The sequence below is a fragment of the Helianthus annuus genome, chromosome 12 (assembly GCF_002127325.2).
Source record: "Helianthus annuus cultivar XRQ/B chromosome 12, HanXRQr2.0-SUNRISE, whole genome shotgun sequence".
NCBI classification, from domain to species: Eukaryota; Viridiplantae; Streptophyta; class Magnoliopsida; order Asterales; family Asteraceae; genus Helianthus; species Helianthus annuus.
Genome location: NC_035444.2, coordinates 138,671,675 through 138,694,140, shown reverse-complemented (window position 1 = coordinate 138,694,140; position 22,466 = coordinate 138,671,675). Strand labels below are relative to the sequence as shown.

Sequence of the window (22,466 nt, the reverse complement as noted above, 5' to 3'; positions counted from 1 at the left end):
TGGAACCTTGGGAAGAGCCATAGGGGGCGGCCCAAGCCACCTCCCATTTCACCCAATCAAAATTTTTTAACTTGTCTCCATGTCTTCTATTTAAGTTTTATAACTTTTATAAAAACTTAATATAACATTTTATAAACAACATGCAACATTTTAATTGTTATTTAACCTATTAAATAACAAAATAAAATATTCTCTCAAAAATAAATTATCCATATAATTTATTAGTTTGTCAAGTGCAATTATTTAGAAAACCGATTTCTAAATATTGTAAGTGTTAATATTTATTTGTTTGATCATATCATAAATAAATATTGTAGGTGTTTGTCTAGCTTGTTATTGGGTATGACCCGACTTGGATCATAACGTACTAGCCACATCAATTTAATATGTGTCTTGGGCATACAGAGTCCAACAATCTCCCACTTGCACAAGATACATAGAAGATTGATGTAAGCAGTAAATGACGCCTAACAACGGTTTACTACCCCTAATACGTATGACGAAGTGCCATTCGATAACATCATCCCCTTCAAGTCCCTTACTTGAACATGATTTAGGTGAATCTATCATTTATCCTTTCGTTACAGATGTCATGTCAAATCCAGAGACACGGTGTGATCATTCTCTGTTGATTTAACTTAAGCAGGCCTTAGACATCTTACTCTCAACGAATAAGAGGAACAAATCCCTTCTTGACTACATACGTCTCTCACAATCACCTCGTACCACACCTAAGCTTAGCCTTGTGTACTGTCTTATTACAGACAGCGAAGAACTAAGTCAAGGTACAATATTTAGTGAATATCAAGACCCAATATGTATCTCAGGTCAGAGGATACTATGATATTCGCCTTTGCTCAAATTTACTTATGATCAATCACAAATGATTCCATGCAGTAACATTTGAGAGCGGGTCAGTCCAATATTTGTATCCCACAAATATCTATGAACTTTGGCAGCAACACTTTGCTCTATATTCATACCTAATGAATATCCACCAATCCAAGTTCATAATAGTCTTACATTCATATTTGTTCCCACAAGAATGATCGACTACGGACATTTAGAATAATTAATTTATTCACGGATTTAAACATGCTAAAATGGAACATAACTCAAGATACCATAAAAGAGTTAAAATAACAATTGTTCCAATATCCAAATACAAAATAGATCAAATCCAATCACTAGAATATCGAAGTCCTAAGGCACAAGTATGACCCTCATGTTTTGGCCGTTCAAGGAGCTTCGTGAGTGGATCCGCAATGTTTTGATCGGTGTGAACTTTGCGAATGCATATCTTTCCCTTTTCAACTTCATCCCTTATGTAGTTGAATCTCCGCTCAATGTGCCTAGTCTTTTGATGTGCACTAGGTTCCTTGATTTGAGCAATCGCACCCTCGTTATCACAAAAGATCTCTAGGGGGTCTTGAATGGTAGGGACTACCCCTAGGTCGGCAATGAACTCCTTTAACCACGCAGCTTCTTGTGCTGCCAATGAGGCGGCGATGTATTCTGATTCTGTAGTGGACAATGCTACAACATCCTGTTTCGAGCTCTTCCAAGAGACTGCAACCCCATTCAAAATGAAGACATACCCAGATTGTGATCGAGAACCATCTCGATCAGTTTGGAAACTCGCATCCGTGTAACCTTTTACAACGAGTTCCTCTTCACCAGATCCATATATTAGAAACATATCCTTAGTCCTCCTAAGGTATTTCAATATGCTCTTAACAGCCATCCAATGACTGTTACCTGGATTTTGCTGGTATCTACTTGTCATGCTTAAGGCGCATGACACGTCCGGTCTAGTACATATCATTGCATACATTATGGATCCTATAGCAGACGCATATGGGATTCCTTTCATTCTTTCTTGCTCGTCCTTTGAGCTTGGACATTGAGTTACATTCAATATTGTCCCCTTTTGAATAGGTACCAAACCTTTCTTAGAGTTCTCCATCTTGAACCTTTTCAAGACCTTGTCAATGTATGCACTTTGGTTTAAACCTATCAAGCGCCTTGATCTGTCCCTATAGATCTTTATTCCCAAAATATAGGCAGCTTCTCCAAGATCTTTAATGGAAAAACATCTTCCAAGCCAGGCTTTTACACCTTCCATGGTTGGAATGTCATTTCCAAATAGTAGAATGTCATCGACATACAATACTAAGAAAGTGACGGTGCTCCCACTAGCTTTCTTATACACACAAGCTTCGTCGCCGTTCTTGATGAACCCAAAATTCCTAATTTCTTCATCAAAACAGTGATTCCAACTTCTTGATGCTTGTTTCAATCCATAGATTGATTTCTTTAACTTGCACACTTTGTTAGGATGTTTTGGATCGACAAAACCTTCAGGCTGAACCATATAGACATCTTCATCAAGATACCCATTGAGGAAAGCCGTTTTGACATCCATTTGCCAAATCTCATAGTCATAATATGCAGCTATGGCAAATAATATCCTAATCGACTTTAGCATCGCCACGGGCGAGAAGGTCTCATCATAATCAACCCCTTAAGTTTGAGCGAAACCTTTTGCTACAAGTCTCGCTTTATAAGTATCCAAGTTACCATGCATATCAGTTTTCTTCTTGAAAACCCACTTACTTCCAACTATTTTGGAGTTAAGAGGTGGCACAACCAATTCCCAAACTTGGTTGTCATACATGGATTGCATCTCTACGTTCATGGCTTCAAGCCATTTGTCGCAATCAGATTTTGATATTGCATCATGGTATGTGGTTGGTTCATCTGAATCTACCACATAGCATCCATCCATGAAAAATCCATATCTTTCAGGTGGATTACTAATTCTACCAGATCTGCGAACGTTTTGTGTATGTTGATCAACCATTTGATCATTTTCAACAACCTCTTGTTGAGTGCTAGTATCAACCAAACGTGTATCGGGTTGTGGTTCTTGATCCTCATCAAGTTCCACTGTTCTATTAGTTCCTTCCATAAGGAACTTATCCTCCAAGAACTTACCCTTTCGAGCAACAAATACCTTCTGCTCTGTTGGATCGTAGAAATAATATCCTATATCATCTTTAGGATATCCTACGAAGATACACTTAATGGATTGTACTTCTAACTTGTTTGGGGTGTATTGCTTCACATAAGCATCACAACCCCACACTTTCAAATATGATAAAGATGGAACTGTTCCATGCCATATTTCAAAAGGTGTCTTATCCACTTTCTTGGTTGGGGCCATATTTAATATACGAGTCGCGGAGAGCAAAGCGTAACCCCAAAATGATAGAGGCAACGTGCTTCTAGCCATCATAGATCGAACCATATCCAATAGAGTTCGATTCCTCCTCTCAGACACACCATTATGTTGTGGTGTTCCAGGTGGAGTAAGTTGTGAGATGATCCCACAACTCCTAAGAAGATCTTGAAAAGCATCGCTAAGGTATTCACCTCCTCTATCGGAACGAAGAACTTTGATTGTCTTGGTGAGTTGATTCTCTACTTCGTTTTGGAAGACTTTGAACGTTTCAAAAACTTCATCTTTGTGTCTTAGCAAGTACACATAACCATAACGACTAAAGTCGTCGGTAAAAGTTACGAAGTATCTTTCACCATTCCTCCTAGTCATTGGCTTAAAAGGACCACATACATCCGAATGTATGATGCCTAATAAATGTTTTGCCCTTTGGTTTGTGCCACTAAAGGGTTTCTTGGTCATTTTACCTTGTAAACAAGATTCACATGTATCAAATGAACCAATTTCATTTGTTTCCAAAAGACCATTCTTTTGAAGTGTTTGCATGCGTTTTCTGTTTATATGACCAAGACGACAATGCCAAAGATAGGTCTCACTCAAATCCATTTTGAGTTTCTTGGTGTTTGCTTGGTACATCGAATTATCAAATGATGTATTATCATGAACCAATTCATAAATACCATTTGAAGGCGTAGCTTTAAAGTAGAACATGTCATTCATCAAAGCAAAAATTTCATTGTTCACAAACTTCAAATCAAATCCATATTGTTTTAAAAGGGAAACTGAAATAATATTCCTAGTCAAACTAGGAGCATACAAAACATTTTTTAAACATATTTCCAAACCACTTGGAAGTTTTAAAACATAGTCTCCTTGGGCTTCAACTTGAACCTTCGCTCCATTGCCCATGAAGAGACTAGTGTCTCCCTTCTTGTAATGCTTATTTCTTTTGAACCCCTGCAACGAATTGCAAATATGAGTTCCACATCCGGTATCTAATACCCATGTGTTAGAAGAAATAACATTTAGATCAATATGTATCATAAAGATTGTACCTGAGGTTTGCCCCGCATCCCTCTTGTTTTTCAACTCTTTGAGATAGGTTGGACAATTCCTTTTCCAATGTCCTATCTCTCCACACTCAAAACATGGATCGTTCGTGGCAACTTTTGCCTTCTTCTCTTTTAGTTTTGGTGGTTCTGCTTTTGCCTTTCTTTTTCCCTTCCCTTTGACGTGTCCCTTTCCCTTGGCAACATTTGCTTTGGTGTCGGGGTGATGCCCTTTCTTGCCTCCCTCATTGATCGTTAGAACGTGTAAAGCCTTTTTACCCATTCCTGCTTTGGCCGTTTTGAGCATTGCATGAAGCTCACCAATGCTCTTGTCCCATCCGTTCATGTTATAGTTCATAACAAAGCTCTCAAATTTCTTTGTTAAAGAGTTGAGGATCAAATCCGTAGCCAACTCTTTAGAGACGGGACAATTGAGCATCTCAAGGCAATCAATGTGGCTTTTCATCTTAAGGACGTAAGATGAGACCGATTGGGTTTCCTCCATTCGACATGCATGAAGTGCTCGAACCGTTTCGAAGCGTTCTACCCTTGCTTGTTGTAGGAACATTTCCTTCAATTGGGTAATCATGTCGTATGCTCCATGATGTTCAAAGTCCTTTTGAATCTCGGGAATCATTGTTCCCAACATGAGGCAAGAGGCTTGCATGGAGTCCTCGGTATACTTAACCCAATCATTGTAGGCTTCTACATCTTCCTCGTCAGGTTGATCGGGAATGGGATCGTCCAACACATAGGATATCTTCTCTTGCTTGAGAATAATTCTCAAGTTTCGAAACCAATCCATGAAGTTGTTATGGTTGAGACGATCCGTTTCAAGGATGGTTCTTAGTGATAGGTTACGGACGGTTTGGGTAATCGGGTTTGCATTGTTAGCGGCCATCTACAAAATTTAACAAAGTTCAATTTTAGTATTTTCGATATTATTAAAATTTTAATCATTAATACCCTTTTAATATCTCAAAGACAATTAATAATTAAAATCTAGAATCCAACATTACATTTAAATATTGGTTAGGTGACCTTTATCCCATTATTTAAATTAACAAGGTAGTCAACGTTTGACAATTGCAACCCTTTGCAACTTCTAGCTATATGGGATCGGTTAAACATCTTTATGTTTAGTTGGCATGTTTAATCCCATCAACACCTTTGTTCCCCATGCTTCGATGACCCTAAGTTCATGGTTTCCAAATCAAGTCGTCCAACTTACACACACATGTGAGTTTACACACATAAGTGGTTAGGTAACCTTTATCCCACAAACATGGTGAACCCACCTCAAATATACAAGTTTCCTCAAATGTGGTTAGGTGACCTTTATCCCACAAAGAGTTCCCAAGTAATTCGAGTGTTGTATAAAAGGATGGTGTTTGACTTGTTTTATAAAAGGGATTTTATTTTTCAAAATTCTAGTTTAGAAAAATTTTATGTACCATATGTTTGCATGCATTCAAATCAATGGTACTTTAGTGAAAACCAATTTTCAAGGTTCTTTTAATAAAACCCATTTTATTATAAAGTCATTAATTTTTAATAAAACCTTTTATTAACCGTTTTAATGATTTTGTAAGAACCAATTTTAGGCTTGTTCCGGATTATTTGTTGTTAAGCATGCATATCCAAATATCATCCAAACAACCATAAAAAATAACCATACAAGCACACAACACATATGATAATAGGTGCATAACCATAGCCAACTATTTTGACCACACTTGTTAGCCGAAACAAGTGTGTCAAAAGGTCCTTCCTAAAGGGTGAAGATAGACACAAGAGGGGTGTAGGTGAACTCCCACTTGATCCCGCATCCAAATGCTTCAAGTCTTCATCTTGTGTTGTGATTTCTTCACATTCTTTGAGCTTCCAAATGTCTTCTAAATTCAGCTCCAAACTCCTTTGGACTTCAAAAATGTGTTTTGGTTATCGGGCTAAAATCTCGTTAAGAACTATGAAGTCCTTTATGCCCGAAATTGGCAAAACCAAAACCGCATTTTTGTGTGCATCTTCTTTTACATAAAAGTATCCTAATACATTTTTCTAGTAAAATAAAATGCATCTAATCTATTTACTTACATACCAAATGAAAATAAATAAATTACATATTTTTACAAATGGAAGACAAAATAATAATTATTACAACCCATTGAATAATTAACTAAAATCACAAACACAAACATATTCATACAAGGTCTTTTTTTTTGGGTAAAGGGTTACCCCGGTGATTCTATATATCAACAAAAAACAATACAAAACAAGTAGTATGGATATTCATACAAGGTCATGGCTAGGTTATGAACACCAAAATATATATCCGAATATATATAAATTTCAAGAGCAAAATGGTTTCCTTTTACAACCTATATTTTTCGGCCAAGAATGAAAAACCGAAAAATATGGGTTTTTGTCCAAACAAAACAAATCATCCATATGACATAATTTTTTCAAGATTCCTTTATGCATGTAGGAAATAAATCTTGAAAAACAAAAGGAAAACCATGGCTAAAATTTCGGCCATAGGGTTTCTACAAACCCGAAAACCCGAAATTTTAAATCCGATGAAGCAAGCACTCATATAAGCGGCTCTAGATGCCATTGTTGGGTTTTTCACATGTTTATCAAAGTAATTTTATCCGAATAAAATTAAAACGCAGCGGAATAAGGATTTAAAACATGTTACTTTACAAGATTTAAAACTCTTTTAAGTGCAAAAACCCAAAATCGGATCCATATATGACATGCATGCTATCAAAATATAACCATAGGGTGTTTGAGAATTCAACCTTTCTTTGGAGCAAGGAGATGGAAGATGATGATGAATCTTGAATTGTAGCTTCCAAACGAGAAAGCCTCAAGCTAGTATACCCCAAAGCCTCCAACAAACACCTTGAGATTGCTAGGATTTAATCACTTGAAACGAAACCGAAAGAGCTCCTTGGAACCCTTCTATGGCCGAAAATTTTGAGAGAAAATGTGCAAGTCTTCTGCTTGAAAAATGATGTTGTGATCTCTTTAAAAGAATGAGTTAGTTACTTAAAAAATCACCAAAATCATTTATCATCATTACTCAAAGAATTGCATGAAATTTGATTGGCCTTGGAACCTTGGGAAGAGCCATAGGGGGCGGCCCAAGCCACCTCTCATTTCACCCAATCAAAATTTTTTAACTTGTCTCCATGTCTTCTATTTAAGTTTTATAACTTTTATAAAAACTTAATATAACATTTTATAAACAAAATGCAACATTTTAATTGTTATTTAACCTATTAAATAACAAAATAAAATATTCTCTCAAAAATAAATTATCCATATAATTTATTAGTTTGTCAAGTGCAATTATTTAGAAAACCGATTTCTAAATACTGTAAGTGTTAATATTTATTTGTTTGATCATATCATAAATAAATATTGTAGGTGTTTGTCTAGCTTGTTATTGGGTATGACCCGACTTGGATCATAACGTACTAGCCACATCAATTTAATATGTGTCTTGGGCATACAGAGTCCAACAGCTTACATAAATTTTTGGATGTCCGGATGTATTCAGAACGTAAGTTATGCGCGAAAGTGCAAACTTGTGCACTTTTTGACACTTTTAGCCCCTGAATGATCCAAAAGTTTGTTTTAGCATACCAAACCCCTCAAAGCCTATTTCTAAGCTATGTAAAGGATATTTATGGTATGTTTAACTTATGGACATGTTCCGGAATGTTCGTTACAGTTCAAATTGGCATACTTTCGCAGTTTGTCAAGTTTAGTCCCTGTAAGCGAATTAACTTGTTTTTGCCATACCAAAGCCTTCAAAACTTATTTCTAAGATATGTAAAGCTTATTTAAGGTATGTTGAGTATATGTTGATGTTCCGGAGTATTTTTCGCATTAAACTGAGTACGTTTAAGCACCAGTTAGCGTATAACTCTCCAGAAAGCGATGTAGAGTTTGAAATTGAACAAAAGTCAAAACATGAAAAATGTAAAACACAACCAAACAAATATTGGGATCAAATAACATTGTTTTATTGATAACTGAACTGTTCACAACGATTACAAGCACAAATGTTACAACTAATCAGAAGGACTCACAATGGGTGGTATCCGGATTCTGTTTCATACAGAATCGGTTTAATTTGGATTATTCAACTTCCCTAGCTTGCGAGACTCAGAATGGTTGTTTTACGAATCGTATAGCATCCAGAGTCGGCTATTAAGATAGCATCCACACTCAGTTGAATTCAGATCCTGTAATGTCACTTATCAGAAGGACTCACAATGGGTGGTATCTGGATTCTGTTTCATCCAGACTCGGTTGAATTTGGATCATTCAACTTCCCTAGCATGTAAGATTCAGAATGCTTGTTTTACAAATCATATAGCTTCCCGAGTCGGCTACATTCAGATAGCATCCATACTCTGTGACATCTGTGTCACTTCAACCATCAAACAAATACCAAACCAATGAAATATTGTATATCATATTTGGGATTTGTAAAAATATGTGTATCATTTGCACATATCAATTCTTGTTCGATTTCGGGCTCTAAATCGCTTTCTGGAAGGTTATACGCGCACTAATGCGTAAATATAACCAGTTTAATGCAAAAAACACTCCAGAATAGTGACATAGGCTTAACATACCCTAAATAACCTTTACATAACTTAGAAATAAGTTTTTAAAGGTTTGATATGCCGAAATCAAGTCTATTCGGTTACAGGGACTAAATATGACAAACTGCGAAAGTATGCCAATTTGAACTGTAACGAACATTCCGAAACTTGACCATAAGTTAAACATACCCTAAATATCATTTACATAGCTTAGAAACAGGCTTTGAGGTGTTCGGTGTGCTAAAATAAACTTTTTTAGTCATTCAGGGACTAAAAGCGTCAAAAAGTGCATAAGTTTGCATTTTCGCGCATAACTTACGTTCTGAATACATCCGGACATCCAAAAATTTATGTAAGCATTAAAATATTTTATTTTAGTGTTTGGCATGAGAAAAATTCATTCTTCGTGCAATTTGGATCGTTTTTCGTGCTTATGAGCATTTCGTCGTAACTAAGCGAACATCGCGATCATACAACCAAACGAACCGACATCCGGCATATTTTTGAGCATGTTTCATGTCCACAATATTTAGGCATCATTTTAGGCCTTTAAAGTTGGCTTAACGAGCCTTAAACATGTCGGAAATGGCCTTAAAACACAACGGGGACTGAAATGGAAACTTTGGAAACTGTTGCTGATCAGAAGGACCTTAGCGTGACACCTAGCCCCCTTGGCGTCACGCGAGGCCCCTCCAGATGCAGAAATTCGTTTTTATAGCTGTTAACAGCTGTTATGCCCTCCAAAACCTCTTGCAAATGGTATTTCAGAAAACTAGGGGCCATTCTATGGGTGCCCAAGGTTTCCCAAAACAAGGGCACACATGGACGGTTGAGATCGAGGCACGTTATTCGATGAACGATCCTAACGGTGGTCCTTTTCCTATAAATACCCCCACCCTTTTCACCCCCAACACACTTGATTTCTAGGATTTCTCTAAGTTGGGGTGTTTCATCACCTCATACCTGAGAATACTTGGAAAATCAATCTTACGGGGACCCTTTGTAAGTATTCTTTCACGTTTTTCATTCGTTTTAGCGTTAAAGTCAAACTGCCTTTGACTTTCTGCATTGACCAGTTTATGGTCAACGGGAAGTTCGTTTGAACTTCATAACGTGAGCGTAATCACGATGGTTATAGTCCGTAGTAACTATATCTACTGATTACCACGTTATCTAGGCTCAGTGACGAGTCGTAGTTTCGACCAAAATGCGTTTTCTCGCGTATTTTGTAACCAAACTACTCTAGGGTATTAAAACCATTTGTTTTAATACCAAACCTGTTTTCTAACTTAACTAAACATGTTCTAGCTTGTTTAGCTCGTCACTTTTAGATTGTGCTTGTCTAGGGTCGTAAAGGTAAGCGATCTAAACAATCGCTTATACTTTCGAACCCGACCCATTTGGTCGATCATTAGGATCCGACCAAACACTTTAGGTGACCATAGTTGTATAGGGAATAACCATTAACCTTCCGAGGTTATACCTTATGGTCACGTCGTTTAAGTAGCTATATGATAGGTAGTTTATATGCCTTAGGAAAATTACCAAAATACCCTTTTTACACATAAATTCATTTTAAGCATATGTAACCTAAATTTTGACATCTAAACTGATTAAGTAACTATATTAGGCATGTTAAGGCATATTTTACTTGTCATAGGACTAGTTAAGCGGTCGAACGCGTTAAAGTAGCATAAGCTACCCAAATGGGTCGTAATGGGTCGTAAGCACTTAGGTTAGATTTCATTTTAGTACGTGGGCTTTGTTTAACCATATCATATGAGTTCCAATACTCATTTGGTTTACGAAACCTCATACTATCAAATCCCCCGATTTAGGTCCGGTTATTTATGTAGTTACCTATATAGGTGCCGTTTGATTCCGTGATCTTCTAGCTTTGCTTGGTGGTTATCCTAGGACTTCTAAGCAATCTCATGTGAGTACATAGTCCCCTCTTTTATTGTTTTTCAAACGTTTTGGGGTGAAACACATGTGCCTACTTGTTACTTTCATGCTTTTCATGTTTTCATATCATATACTTGTTATGTTCACTAGTACACTATTAGTACATGATTTCATTATGTTTTTGCTATGTATGTCCTTTGTTACATACTTAGTACATTTGATTTACATTACATTTTCATGCTATGTATGTTCATCATATGAGTACATTGGTTTACATCACATCACATGCTATGTATGTTCATTTTGTTCATACTTAGTACATTCACATCACATCACATGCTTACATTTTGGTATGACATTTGGTTTGTTTAAATGGGACAATGTACATTCATTAACATTGATCACGCCGCTCGATAGTAGGTAGTGGTACCATAGGACTTGACAAATCCCGTTCCTAAAATCCTAGGTTTGTTTGGATGGATGGAATGACCGAATCCGAAAACATTTCTTTTTGATAACTTTTACTCTAAGGTTATCCTGCTGTCTCAAGGCTTGAATGTATGGAATTTTCACAACACCGCATAGATGTTTGTATCAGTATAGCATGCATTTCCACAAAACATAACTTTGATTTAAACCAAGTTTTACTTCAATACCTTGTTTTGTGCATTTTCACCTATGGTTTAGTTGATGCATTTCGCTAGCCATACATATCATTTCGGTTACACATTACATGATTTACATTTGACACATAAACATTTTTGACATTGGTTATACATTACATGATTTACATTTTGACATAAACATTTGACATATTATTCAATACATTTGGCAATTGGTTTAAACATAGACATTTTACATTGGTGGTTTGTTTGGGTAAAGTGATTTAAGTAACGAGGCATGTGTAATATGATACAAGCATGGTGGATACGCCGCTGGTACTTCCTATATATAAGTGCTTGTATGATATTACATATCGCAGCGTTGTTTAAATCATTTCAGTTTAGACATATAACATATTTTTCACAAGACATTGTTTTACAAACAACTTATTTTATACAAACTCATTTTTACTTGGTTATTCATTTAACCTTACACTACTCTTTTACATATTGTGACAACCGGCAAAATTTCAGGTTAATCCGTACGATCTAATCACTATTTATTAATTAAATTTTGTGCATTTAGACTTAATTATATTATTAATTGAGTCCATAAAGTCTAGCAATGTCCGGGTAAATGCATGGGTTTGCATTTGATGTCGTTTGGTATCATCTTATCGCTTCGTGTAGCGATAAGAGTATGTAAATAAAAAAAAATAGAACGAGCGTTGGTGGATTATCCGGTACATTATAAAAGATGCTGACACGGTTCCAATATGCCTAGAACTGTAAAATTATGGCATTATTATGTGTTTGGCACAAGTAATATATAAAACTTGTTTCGGATAAGAAAGTATCATAGAATAGTTATTTGATGTATCGCGTCAATGTTATTTTAATCGTGTTCTAACATCTATACATTCCACCAAACAAAAAAAAATCTATTGTTTAATCATTATTGTCTAATGATAATTAAACTAGATTAGAGTTTTAACTAACTCTAAACATTCTAATTAGACTAAGCACCTAAATATCTAGAAATGCCATTCTTGCAAGTGTACAACCAAGTAAAAAAAAAAAAAAAAAAAAAACAAATCAAATTACACCCACATGCCATACGTCCAACCCATCTCCCCCATTTCCCTATTACCTAATGATTTGATGTTAGTAAAATTTTTGTCAAAAGAAGTATGGTGTAACATGTGTTAGGTATAACTCTTCATAACACTCAAACTAAGAAAATAAGCTCACTCATTTTCACCCTTAAATTTTCGGCTGGACACCCACATTCCTCTCAATTTTTTTTTAAACTACCACTACACACATAACTACACTAGAATTCTACCAACTGTTGAGATTGGGAAGATTGGAGCAATACCTTGGAGTTTATTGTCAACACCTAAGCTTCTACATTTACTTTCAAGAAGTAATCTTTCCTAGTTTTAGACTAGTGGTAAGGATCTTATTTATACCTTGTTTATATACCCATTTAATATCTATTTGTGCAAGTTGTCACCGAATGAGATGTTAAAAAGTATTTTGTTAAACAAGTAAAGTTGATGATAAAAGAAATGAAGGGTTTCCAAGTGTATAAATATATGGTGTTTGTGTTTATGTTCTTACTAGTTATAAAAAAATGATTTTTGGATATTTGCATGTAACATGATGTTAGTTATAAGTCATGGGTGTGTAAGATGTTGTTATATGAGATTATGTCTAAAATGTAAGTAAAATATATGTAGAGAGTTTGTGGGATGTATGATGATCTTAAAAGTGGTACTTGTATATATAAGTGTTAAAATCAATCTTAGTGAGTTAAAATATAGTTTAACATATTTAACGGTGAATCTCATATGTTAAGATTTGGTGGATATTAAAAATGAGTTATTGTATGATATAACCTGATTAAGTATTCTTTTAGGAGTTAAAAATAACTTAATAAGAGGAAAGTGGTGAATTTGGTTTATTAAAGTGTATATTATGTTAATGGTAGAATTTGACATAATATGGTTTAGAAAGGGCAAAGTATATGTTAACAGTTGATGTTACATATTTAATATCATATGGATTGTTATATGTAAAATAATAGATTGTTATATGTAAAATAATGATTCGGTATGTCAAGGGTCTTATGATATTTAAAATCGAGACTTTGGAGATTTTTAGTAAAAATTGTCGCTTTATATTAATTTGGCCTTTTCAAAATGTACAAGTATTTTAGTACAAAGTATATCATTCCTACAAAAATCGAGTTTGAAAGTATAAACGACCAAGTCTTGACGTCGTTATGAAAACTAAATATATTTTTACATACAAGTATTTTAAAATACAAAATATATATTTTCGGATCCTTAAAAATGTGGGGAATATATTTTCCGGAAATGGTCGATAAGTGGTATTAGTAGAGTACTTAGCGATCAACGGTTTATTTGATGGTTATGTGACTCCATGTTTATGTTGAAACGTGTTTAGGTGGCTAAATGCTCGTAGCATACGACCGTACATGTTTAAGTGTAGAAATGAATACTATGCGTGGGCTAAATATTCATGTCAACAAAGGGGTTTCAATAAATACATAAATAATATTTAAGATATTATTTTCTGACAATTTATGGTAATCGGAGCGTATATTTATTTTAATAATAAATATATATACACATTTTTGTTGAGTTCGACTTACGGATTTTGTGGTCGTCAACCCACGAGAATAAATATGATATTTAGTTGTTAAATATATATTTACGGGTTTGAATTTATAGTTCGGTACTAGGTCTCGACATGACATTGTGTGACAATGTGTGAAATATATATATTTGTTGTATTATATATAAATACTTGGGAATTCTCGGATAACCACCACCAACGCGTCGTAAGAATTAAACAATTTTATTTAAAAAGGTTAACATCTCACTTTGTCTAAACAAGTTTGGTGAACGACTTGTCGAGTAGACATATATTTAGACCTAGTGTCTTATTGAATTAGGACACGTGTAGGTCGGGAATTATTTTGGACATTTGGTTTTGCTAGCATACGCACGGAACGCAGTTTGTGAGTCTTCACGGCCCCTTTTACTTATTTAAATGTTTATTTAAATCGGGGGAAAATCATGCTTGGTTACGGGGTATGGTAGTGGGAATGAAATCCATTTTTGTCTATTTTGTGCACATAAGTTGGTTGGTTTTAGAGCTCGGAAGTCCTCGTGTTATTGTTTCTTTAGTAACCATTAGTCGTGGTAATGACCGCGGAACAGTCGAATAGATCTATTGGGTTTAACGAGCCCCGCTCCTGGTCGGTCGTGACCCTGTGGGAGTGCAATTGTGTCCAAATATTCTTAGACATCGTCATGGTGCACGATGTGGCGAGGCATCATCGTTATAGTTTGGTTACGGGCTTATGTCGGCACATGTATCACGGTTTTTGCAAGACCATGATTTGACTTTCGTGATTTCATTAACTACGCATACTAATTTTTTTTATCAAATGAGTCTAAGTTTCATTTGTGTCATTTAAACCTGTGAACTCACCAACATTATGTTGACATTTTTAAGCATGATTTTCAGGTAAGTGAAATTTGGTTCGTGGCTTTAAGAAGTTGCATGCATCATGGACGATACCTTTTGGGGGTTTTGCCTTGTATATTTCATCGTATCGGAAATATACTTGACAAATCCTAGGAACTTTATAAACAATATAACTTTTGGTCGTATGTGTTTTTGAAACTGGAAGTTGTGTAAACTAAATATATTGTTATGGTTTGTAAACTTTAAACTTCGGTATCGTTGATGCTTAATCATATTAGTTGTTTGCTTATCGTATGCTTGAAATCCTTTCATGGTCGCACCTTGCGTTTCCGCCTTCGGCGGGGTGTGACAGATTGGTATCAGAGCCTCGATTATAGTGAACTAGGATTCGGTCTCGAGTCTAGACTATAATCTCGTATCTAGGTGCCACGCATTAAACGTTTTCACTTGCCTGAAAAGTTTCATTGCATTGCATCACGTTCATGGTTGGGTCTACGAGTCGTAGGCGGGATTTATGGTTTAGTCTACTTAGTGTAGAAAGGAGTTTTGGGTATGCATGGTTTGGCCTATATTGTATAGGCAAGTTATTTGGTTCATGTGGAGGGTTTTGTGATTTATATACATATATATAATTTATATATACATGTGTTTGTACGGATTATCTTGCCAGGTCACGATGTCGTCAGCTTCAGATCCTATCGACATTTCAGATTCAGACGAGGGGATCATTGACCTCGTGTCCGATGAGGAGGTGATCGAGTTGGAGTCGGATGATGAGCCCGCTATGGAAGTAGTGCTGGAGACGGATACTGAGCCGGAGGAGGATCCGGACTACGTGTCTGTCGATGTGCTGAGTGGCGTTAGTGGTGAGGGGGAGATAATAGCCTTAGGTGGCCCTGTGCTGATGGATGATATTCTCGATCTGGGGGATGTTCTAGTCCCTGGTGTAGTTGTCGTAGGTCACCCCGATGGACACCTTATTATTGACATCCCTCCCCTTGCGATTGAGGTCCCTCGTGTTGATGTCCCTGCTGGTGGGGACAAGGTTCCAGTGTTTCATGTTGATCATGTCGACGATGACATAGGAGTGGGCGAGGCGTTTGATATTGCGATTCTAGAGGTCTCTTCCCCAGTTGTGTCCGTCATGGACATTTCATCTTCCGACACTACTGATAGTGTATCTTCTTCTGCTCTTAGAGCTGTAGGTCCTAGTGCTCACGCTACGGACTGTGGCACTGCTGCAGAGCTTATAGCTCCCACTACTCTCGAGATGGGTGGACCGTCTCGCGCTATTCTTGCTCAAGTCGATGATGAGAGAGTTAGCGAGCCCAGGAGGGAGATTCCTTCTGTTTTTGAGATTGGAGGACCTTCATGTCCCGCTACAGCCAGCCCTTTCATTGAGAGATTCCGAGCTGCTGGCTTTCTTGTGCCCCCAAAGCTCGAGACGGGCGGACCTTCTCGACCCCCAACCACCATGTCGCCTTCCGATCCTTGCTACCGTTCTCCCATGTTTCCACCCACCCTCGAGAAGAGGATAGATTCTATTGAGATGCTCCTACATGTGTTTATGCATAGGATTGATAGGGAGTTGGATGTTATACGACAACGAAGAATCAACGATGCCGAACAGATGATTATCCTCACTTCAGCTTCAGCACGCCACGATCTGACTTTTGGTATGACGGATTCTAAGATTTCAGAGGTTCAGGCTAGGGTGACTACACTCGCTCATGGGATGAGAGTTATCGAGGAGGACTTAGCTAGAGTCAGGGCGGCACTCGAGACACGACCACCCCAGCCCCCACCCCAGTAGTTGTGATGTGATGATCTTACTTTTGGTTACGAAGATTGCTCGTGGAAGAAACTTTACCTTTTTGTATATTGTCTAAACTTGTAAGCCAAGGTGATGTAGCCTTGAGCTCTTTTGGATCCTTCACGAAACAATGTAACAAGTTTGAATGATATGTAAATTATGGTATTTTATTTTGATGCGTTGTATTTTGTTCTTTTCATGATTATTATGATGTTGTGGTTGTTATGGTGTGGTACTTGTATGACACTGCAATTATTATGATGGTGATTAATCATATAATTTTTATTACTCGTGCACTCATGATTGTTAGTGATACTTGTCAATGTCATCATATGGTTATTAAGAACGGTTGTATTCTTATATTCGTACATGGTTGGCAATATTTGTTGAAATATATGTCTAAAATTCTTTTGATATTTTACATCAGAATACCATGGCTCCGAAACGAAGAAATACTCGTAAACAACCGAATTACCAACTTCCCACCACGGAGGCAGAGTTGGAAGCTTTGTTGGAACAGCGCATTGCTACCGCCATTGCACAGTATGAAGCAAACCGTGTCGATTCCAGCGGCGGTACTGGAGGCTCCGGAGGTTCTGGACCTGGAGGATCAGGAACGGGTGGGAACATTGTGATTGGTAATAGTTGGTTTTGCATGGCAACTATGGATTTTCTTGATTATGTTATTCTTATAATAATTATATCTTGATAATTCAGGAGGTACTACCATTCCAGGGTGCACTTATAAGGCGTTCCTCGACTGCAAGCCTCTAAACTTCAATGGTACCGAGGGAGCCGTTGGGTTTGTACGTTGGGTGGAGAAGACGGAATCGGTGATCCGTATCAGCAAATGTACCCCGGAACAAACGGTGATGTATGTTACTTGCCTCTTTCTGGATGAGGCGTTGACTTGGTGGAACCTTCAGGTTCAAACATTAGGTGATGAGGCCGCTTATGGGATGACATGGGAAGGACTTCGGGAATTGATGCGAGAAGAGTACTGCTCGAGAGCTGAAATCCAAAGACTAGAGACAGAATTTTGGAATCTAACTATGATCGGCGCTGATGTTGCGGGGTATACGCAACGGTTCCATGATTTGTCCAGGGTAGTTCCCTACCTTGTGACACCGGAGTTCAAGAGAATCGAACGATATATATGGGGTTTGGCACCTGAAATCTGTAGCATGGTTACCTCGTCTCACCCTGCTACAATTCGAAGTGCAGTGAGCCTAGCTGTTAGTTTAACTGAAGATGCGGTGCGCATGGAGACCCTAACTAGGAAGGGAAGTGACAAGAAGGATTCAGTCGATAAATCAAAGAGTTTGGGTAAACGGAAATGGTCTAACTTCAAGAAGGGTAACAACGCTACAAACCAAACTGCAACAACTCAAGATGTGAAAGCTTTCTCTGCTACTATGAACGCAACAAGCTCTGGTCCAAGAAAGTATACGGGTCCTCTACCCAAGTGCAACAAATGTAACTACCATCATGTGGGCACTTGTGAAAGTGCCAAGTGTAAAAGGTGTGGAAAGGTGGGACACAAAATGGAAACTTGTAGGGTGGTGTTACCAAAGAAGGACAAAGGATGCTACGAGTGCGGTGCCGAGGATCATTTCAAGCGGCAATGTCCTAAGTTAAACCCAGCTAAGGGTCGAGCCTTCGTGATTGGAGCTAAGGATGCTCGTCAGGACCCGAATGTAGTTACGGGTACGTTTCTTCTCAATAATCATTATGCTTCAATTCTTTTTGATACTGGTGCCGACCTTAGCTTCGTATCTACCGACTTTAAACGTATGTTGAATTTAGAGTCAAGCAAGCTAGATATACCCTACTCTATTGAATTGGCCAATGGAAAGTTGGTTAAGTCATGTGAGGTTGTTAAGGGTTGCACGTTGGTCTTGTGCAATCAAGAATTTAGTATAGATCTTCTACCGGTCCAACTGGGTAGCTTCGATGTCGTAGTCGGCATGGATTGGTTGTCGAAAAACCATGCCGAAGTGATTTGTCATGAAAAGATAATTCGTATTCCTCTATCCGATGGTGAGACGCTTTCTGTCCATGGAGAAAGACGTGGAACCCCATTGCGAATTATTACTTGCATGAAGGCCCAAAAATGTCTACGGAAGGGTTGCTTCGCATTCTTGGCGCACGTAGTTGATAAGAAGACAGAGGAGCCTAAACTTGAGGATATTCCTGTTGTGAGGGAATTCCCTGAAGTCTTTCCTGAAGACTTGCCAGGATTGCCCCCACAAAGGCAAGTCGAGTTTCGCATCGACTTGGTCCCAGGAGCTGCCCCTGTAGCTAAATCGCCTTACCGTTTAGCTCCGTCAGAGTTGCAGGAATTATCTAACCAACTTCAAGAATTGCTAGACAAGGGTTTCATCCGACCGAGTTTCTCGCCTTGGGGAGCTCCGGTCTTGTTCGTGAAAAAGAAAGATGGAACCTTCCGTATGTGTATAGATTACCGGGAGTTGAACAAGCTCACTATCAAGAATAGGTACCCTTTACCAAGAATCGATGACTTGTTTGATCAACTTCAAGGTTCTAGTTTCTATTCGAAGATTGATTTGCGTTCAGGCTATCATCAGTTGCGAGTTCAAGAGGAGAGTATTCCCAAGACGGCGTTTAGAACCCGTTACGGTCATTATGAGTTTCTTGTCATGCCTTTCGGCTTGACTAACGCACCGGCCGTATTTATGGATTTAATGAATCGCGTGTGCAAACCTTACTTGGACAAATTTGTGATTGTTTTTATTGATGATATATTAATATATTCGCGGTCAAAGGAAGAGCATGAGCAACATTTAAGGCTTATTCTCGAATTGCTGAAGAACGAGAAACTATACGCAAAGTTTTCGAAATGCGAATTTTGGATTCGCGAGGTACAGTTTCTCGGTCATGTAGTAAACGAGAAAGGGATTCATGTCGATCCGTCCAAGATAGAGGCTATAAAGAACTGGGAAGCACCAAAGTCTCCAACTGAAATACGCCAGTTTCTAGGATTGGCGGGGTACTATCGACGATTCATTGAGAATTTTTCAAAGATAGCACAGCCTTTAACCGCCTTGACCCAAAAGGATAAAAAGTTTGACTGGGGAGATAAACAAGAATCAGCGTTCCAGTTACTTAAAGAGAAACTTTGCGGTGCTCCAATTTTGTCTCTACCCGATGGTACGGATGATTTTGTGGTTTATTGTGATGCCTCGCATCAAGGCCTAGGTTGTGTGTTGATGCAACGAGACAAAGTCATCGCTTATGCATCGCGTCAGTTAAAGGTCCATGAGAAGAACTACACCACCCATGATTTGGAATTGGGTGCGGTGGTGTTCGCTTTGAAGATTTGGCGACATTATCTCTACGGTACACGGTGTACCATTTTCACGGATCATAAAAGTCTTCAACATATATTTGATCAAAAAGAATTAAATATGCGCCAACGTCGCTGGGTGGAGTTGTTGAACGACTATGATTGTGAGATAAAGTATCACCCGGGCAAGGCCAACGTTGTTGCGGACGCCTTGAGTCGGAAAGAAAGGGTTAAGACTTTACGTGTTCGTGCGTTAGGATTAACAATCCAAACGAGCCTCACCACTCAAATTCGTGACGCACAACGTGAAGCTCTTAAACCGGAGTTTATTAAGGAAGAATCTTTGCGCGGCATGGAACAACAATTGGAACCTAAGGAAGATGAAACGTTGTACTTCATGGGTCGTGTTTGGGTTCCATTGTTTGGCGGGTTACGTAATCTAGTTTTAGATGAAGCTCATAAGTCGAAGTATTCGATTCATCCAGGTGCTGATAAGATGTATCATGATTTGAAGGAATTTTATTGGTGGCCCAATCTTAAAGGCGATATTGCGACCTACGTGGGAAAGTGTTTGACTTGTTCTAAGGTTAAGGCCGAATATCAGAAGCCATCTGGCTTGTTACAACAACCTGAAATCCCGATATGGAAATGGGAACAAATTTCTATGGATTTCATTTCAAAGTTACCTAGAACATCTAAGGGTAATGACATGATTTGGGTAATCGTGGATCGTTTGACAAAGTCCGCACACTTTCTACCTATCCGCGAGAAGGACAGTATGAAAACGTTAGCGGAATTGTATATCAAGGAAGTAGTGGCACGTCATGGGGTGCCTGTTTCTATAATCTCTGACAGAGATGGCCGTTTTATTTCAAGGTTTTGGCGTTCCTTCCAAAAGGCATTCGGATCTCGCGTAGATCTAAGTACGGCCTATCATCCTCAAACGGATGGCCAAAGTGAAAGGACCATTCAAACACTGGAGGACATGCTCCGTGCATGTGTGATGGATTTCGGTGGAAATTGGGATACTCATTTACCATTAGTAGAGTTCTCGTATAATAATAGTTATCACACGAGCATCAAAGCTGCTCCATTTGAGGCTTTGTATGGAAGGAAGTGTCGGTCCCCGTTGTGTTGGGCGGAGGTCGGTGAGAAACAGTTGATTGGTCCAGAATTGGTTCAAGAAACCACGGACAAGATTTTTCAGATCAGAGACCGTATCAAGGCGGCTCGTGATCGTCAGAAAAGTTACGCGGACGTTGGGCGTAAACCCTTAACCTTCGAGGTCGGAGACAAAGTTTTGCTAAAAGTCTCACCTTGGAAGGGTGTTGCAAGGTTCGGTAAGCGTGGTAAGCTTAATCCGAGGTATATCGGGCCGTTCGAGGTTTTAGACAAGGTTGGTACCGTCGCGTACAAACTAAAGTTGCCCGATGAGCTAAGTGGCGTTCATGACACATTCCATGTGTCAAACTTGAAGAAGTGTCTAGCCGACGAGACGCTTATCATTCCTACAGATGAAATCTGTATCGATGACAAACTCCACTTTATTGAAGAACCGGTCGAGGTTACGGACTGGAAAGTCCAAAAGTTGAGGAGGAGTCGTATTAAATTGGTTAAAGTTCGTTGGAACTCCAAGCGCGGACCTGAGTTTACATGGGAACGCGAGGATCAAATGAAGACGAAGTATCCCCACCTATTTGAGAAGACTCCTGTTCAGGATGACTCGGCTTGAATTTCGGGACGAAATTCTTTTAACGGGGGGAGAATGTGACAACCGGCAAAATTTCAGGTTAATCCGTACGATCTAATCACTATTTATTAATTAAATTTTGTGCATTTAGACTTAATTATATTATTAATTGAGTCCATAAAGTCTAGCAATGTCCGGGTAAATGCATGGGTTTGCATTTGATGTCGTTTGGTATCATCTTATCGCTTCGTGTAGCGATAAGAGTATGTAAATAAAAAAAAATAGAACGAGCGTTGGTGGATTATCCGGTACATTATAAAAGATGCTGACACGGTTCCAATATGCCTAGAACTGTAAAATTATGGCATTATTATGTGTTTGGCACAAGTAATATATAAAACTTGTTTCGGATAAGAAAGTATCATAGAATAGTTATTTGATGTATCGCGTCAATGTTATTTTAATCGTGTTCTAACATCTATACATTCCACCAAACAAAAAAAAATCTATTGTTTAATCATTATTGTCTAATGATAATTAAACTAGATTAGAGTTTTAACTAACTCTAAACATTCTAATTAGACTAAGCACCTAAATATCTAGAAATGCCATTCTTGCAAGTGTACAACCAAGTAAAAAAAAAAAAAAAAAAAAAAAAATTACACCCACATGCCATACGTCCAACCCATCTCCCCCATTTCCCTATTACCTAATG

General features: G+C 38.0%; 1 protein-coding gene and 1 long non-coding RNA gene across 2 annotated transcripts; both read left to right on the top strand.

Annotated features, from left to right (window-relative positions):
* Window positions 1–14,372: 14,372 nt before the first annotated feature.
* LOC110897045 lies at window positions 14,373–15,228 on the top strand. The gene is made up of 2 exons (XR_002568391.2): window positions 14,373–14,468; window positions 14,981–15,228. It is a non-coding gene; the product is annotated as an uncharacterized LOC110897045 (long non-coding RNA).
* Window positions 15,229–17,166: 1,938 nt separating this feature from the next.
* LOC118485119 lies at window positions 17,167–21,793 on the top strand. The gene is made up of 6 exons (XM_035981372.1): window positions 17,167–17,392; window positions 17,472–19,130; window positions 19,332–19,444; window positions 19,541–20,029; window positions 20,252–20,779; window positions 21,386–21,793. Exons 1-6 carry the CDS (start codon window positions 17,188–17,190, stop codon window positions 21,791–21,793), a joined length of 3,402 nt encoding a protein of 1,133 aa, XP_035837265.1. The 5' UTR covers window positions 17,167–17,187.
* Window positions 21,794–22,466: the final 673 nt, after the last annotated feature.

What these genes read in the sequence shown, in the direction of transcription:
- LOC118485119 (XM_035981372.1), top strand. Translation starts at nt 17,188, where the DNA reads ATGGCTCCGAAACGAAGAAATACTCGTAAACAACCGAATTACCAACTT. An exon ending in TCAAGAATTGCTAGACAAGG is followed by an intron (nt 19,131 to 19,331) that starts GTTTCATCCGAC and finishes ATTTGCGTTCAG; the next exon opens with GCTATCATCAGTTGCGAGTT. An exon ending in GCTTGACTAACGCACCGGCC is followed by an intron (nt 19,445 to 19,540) that starts GTATTTATGGAT and finishes TCGCGGTCAAAG; the next exon opens with GAAGAGCATGAGCAACATTT.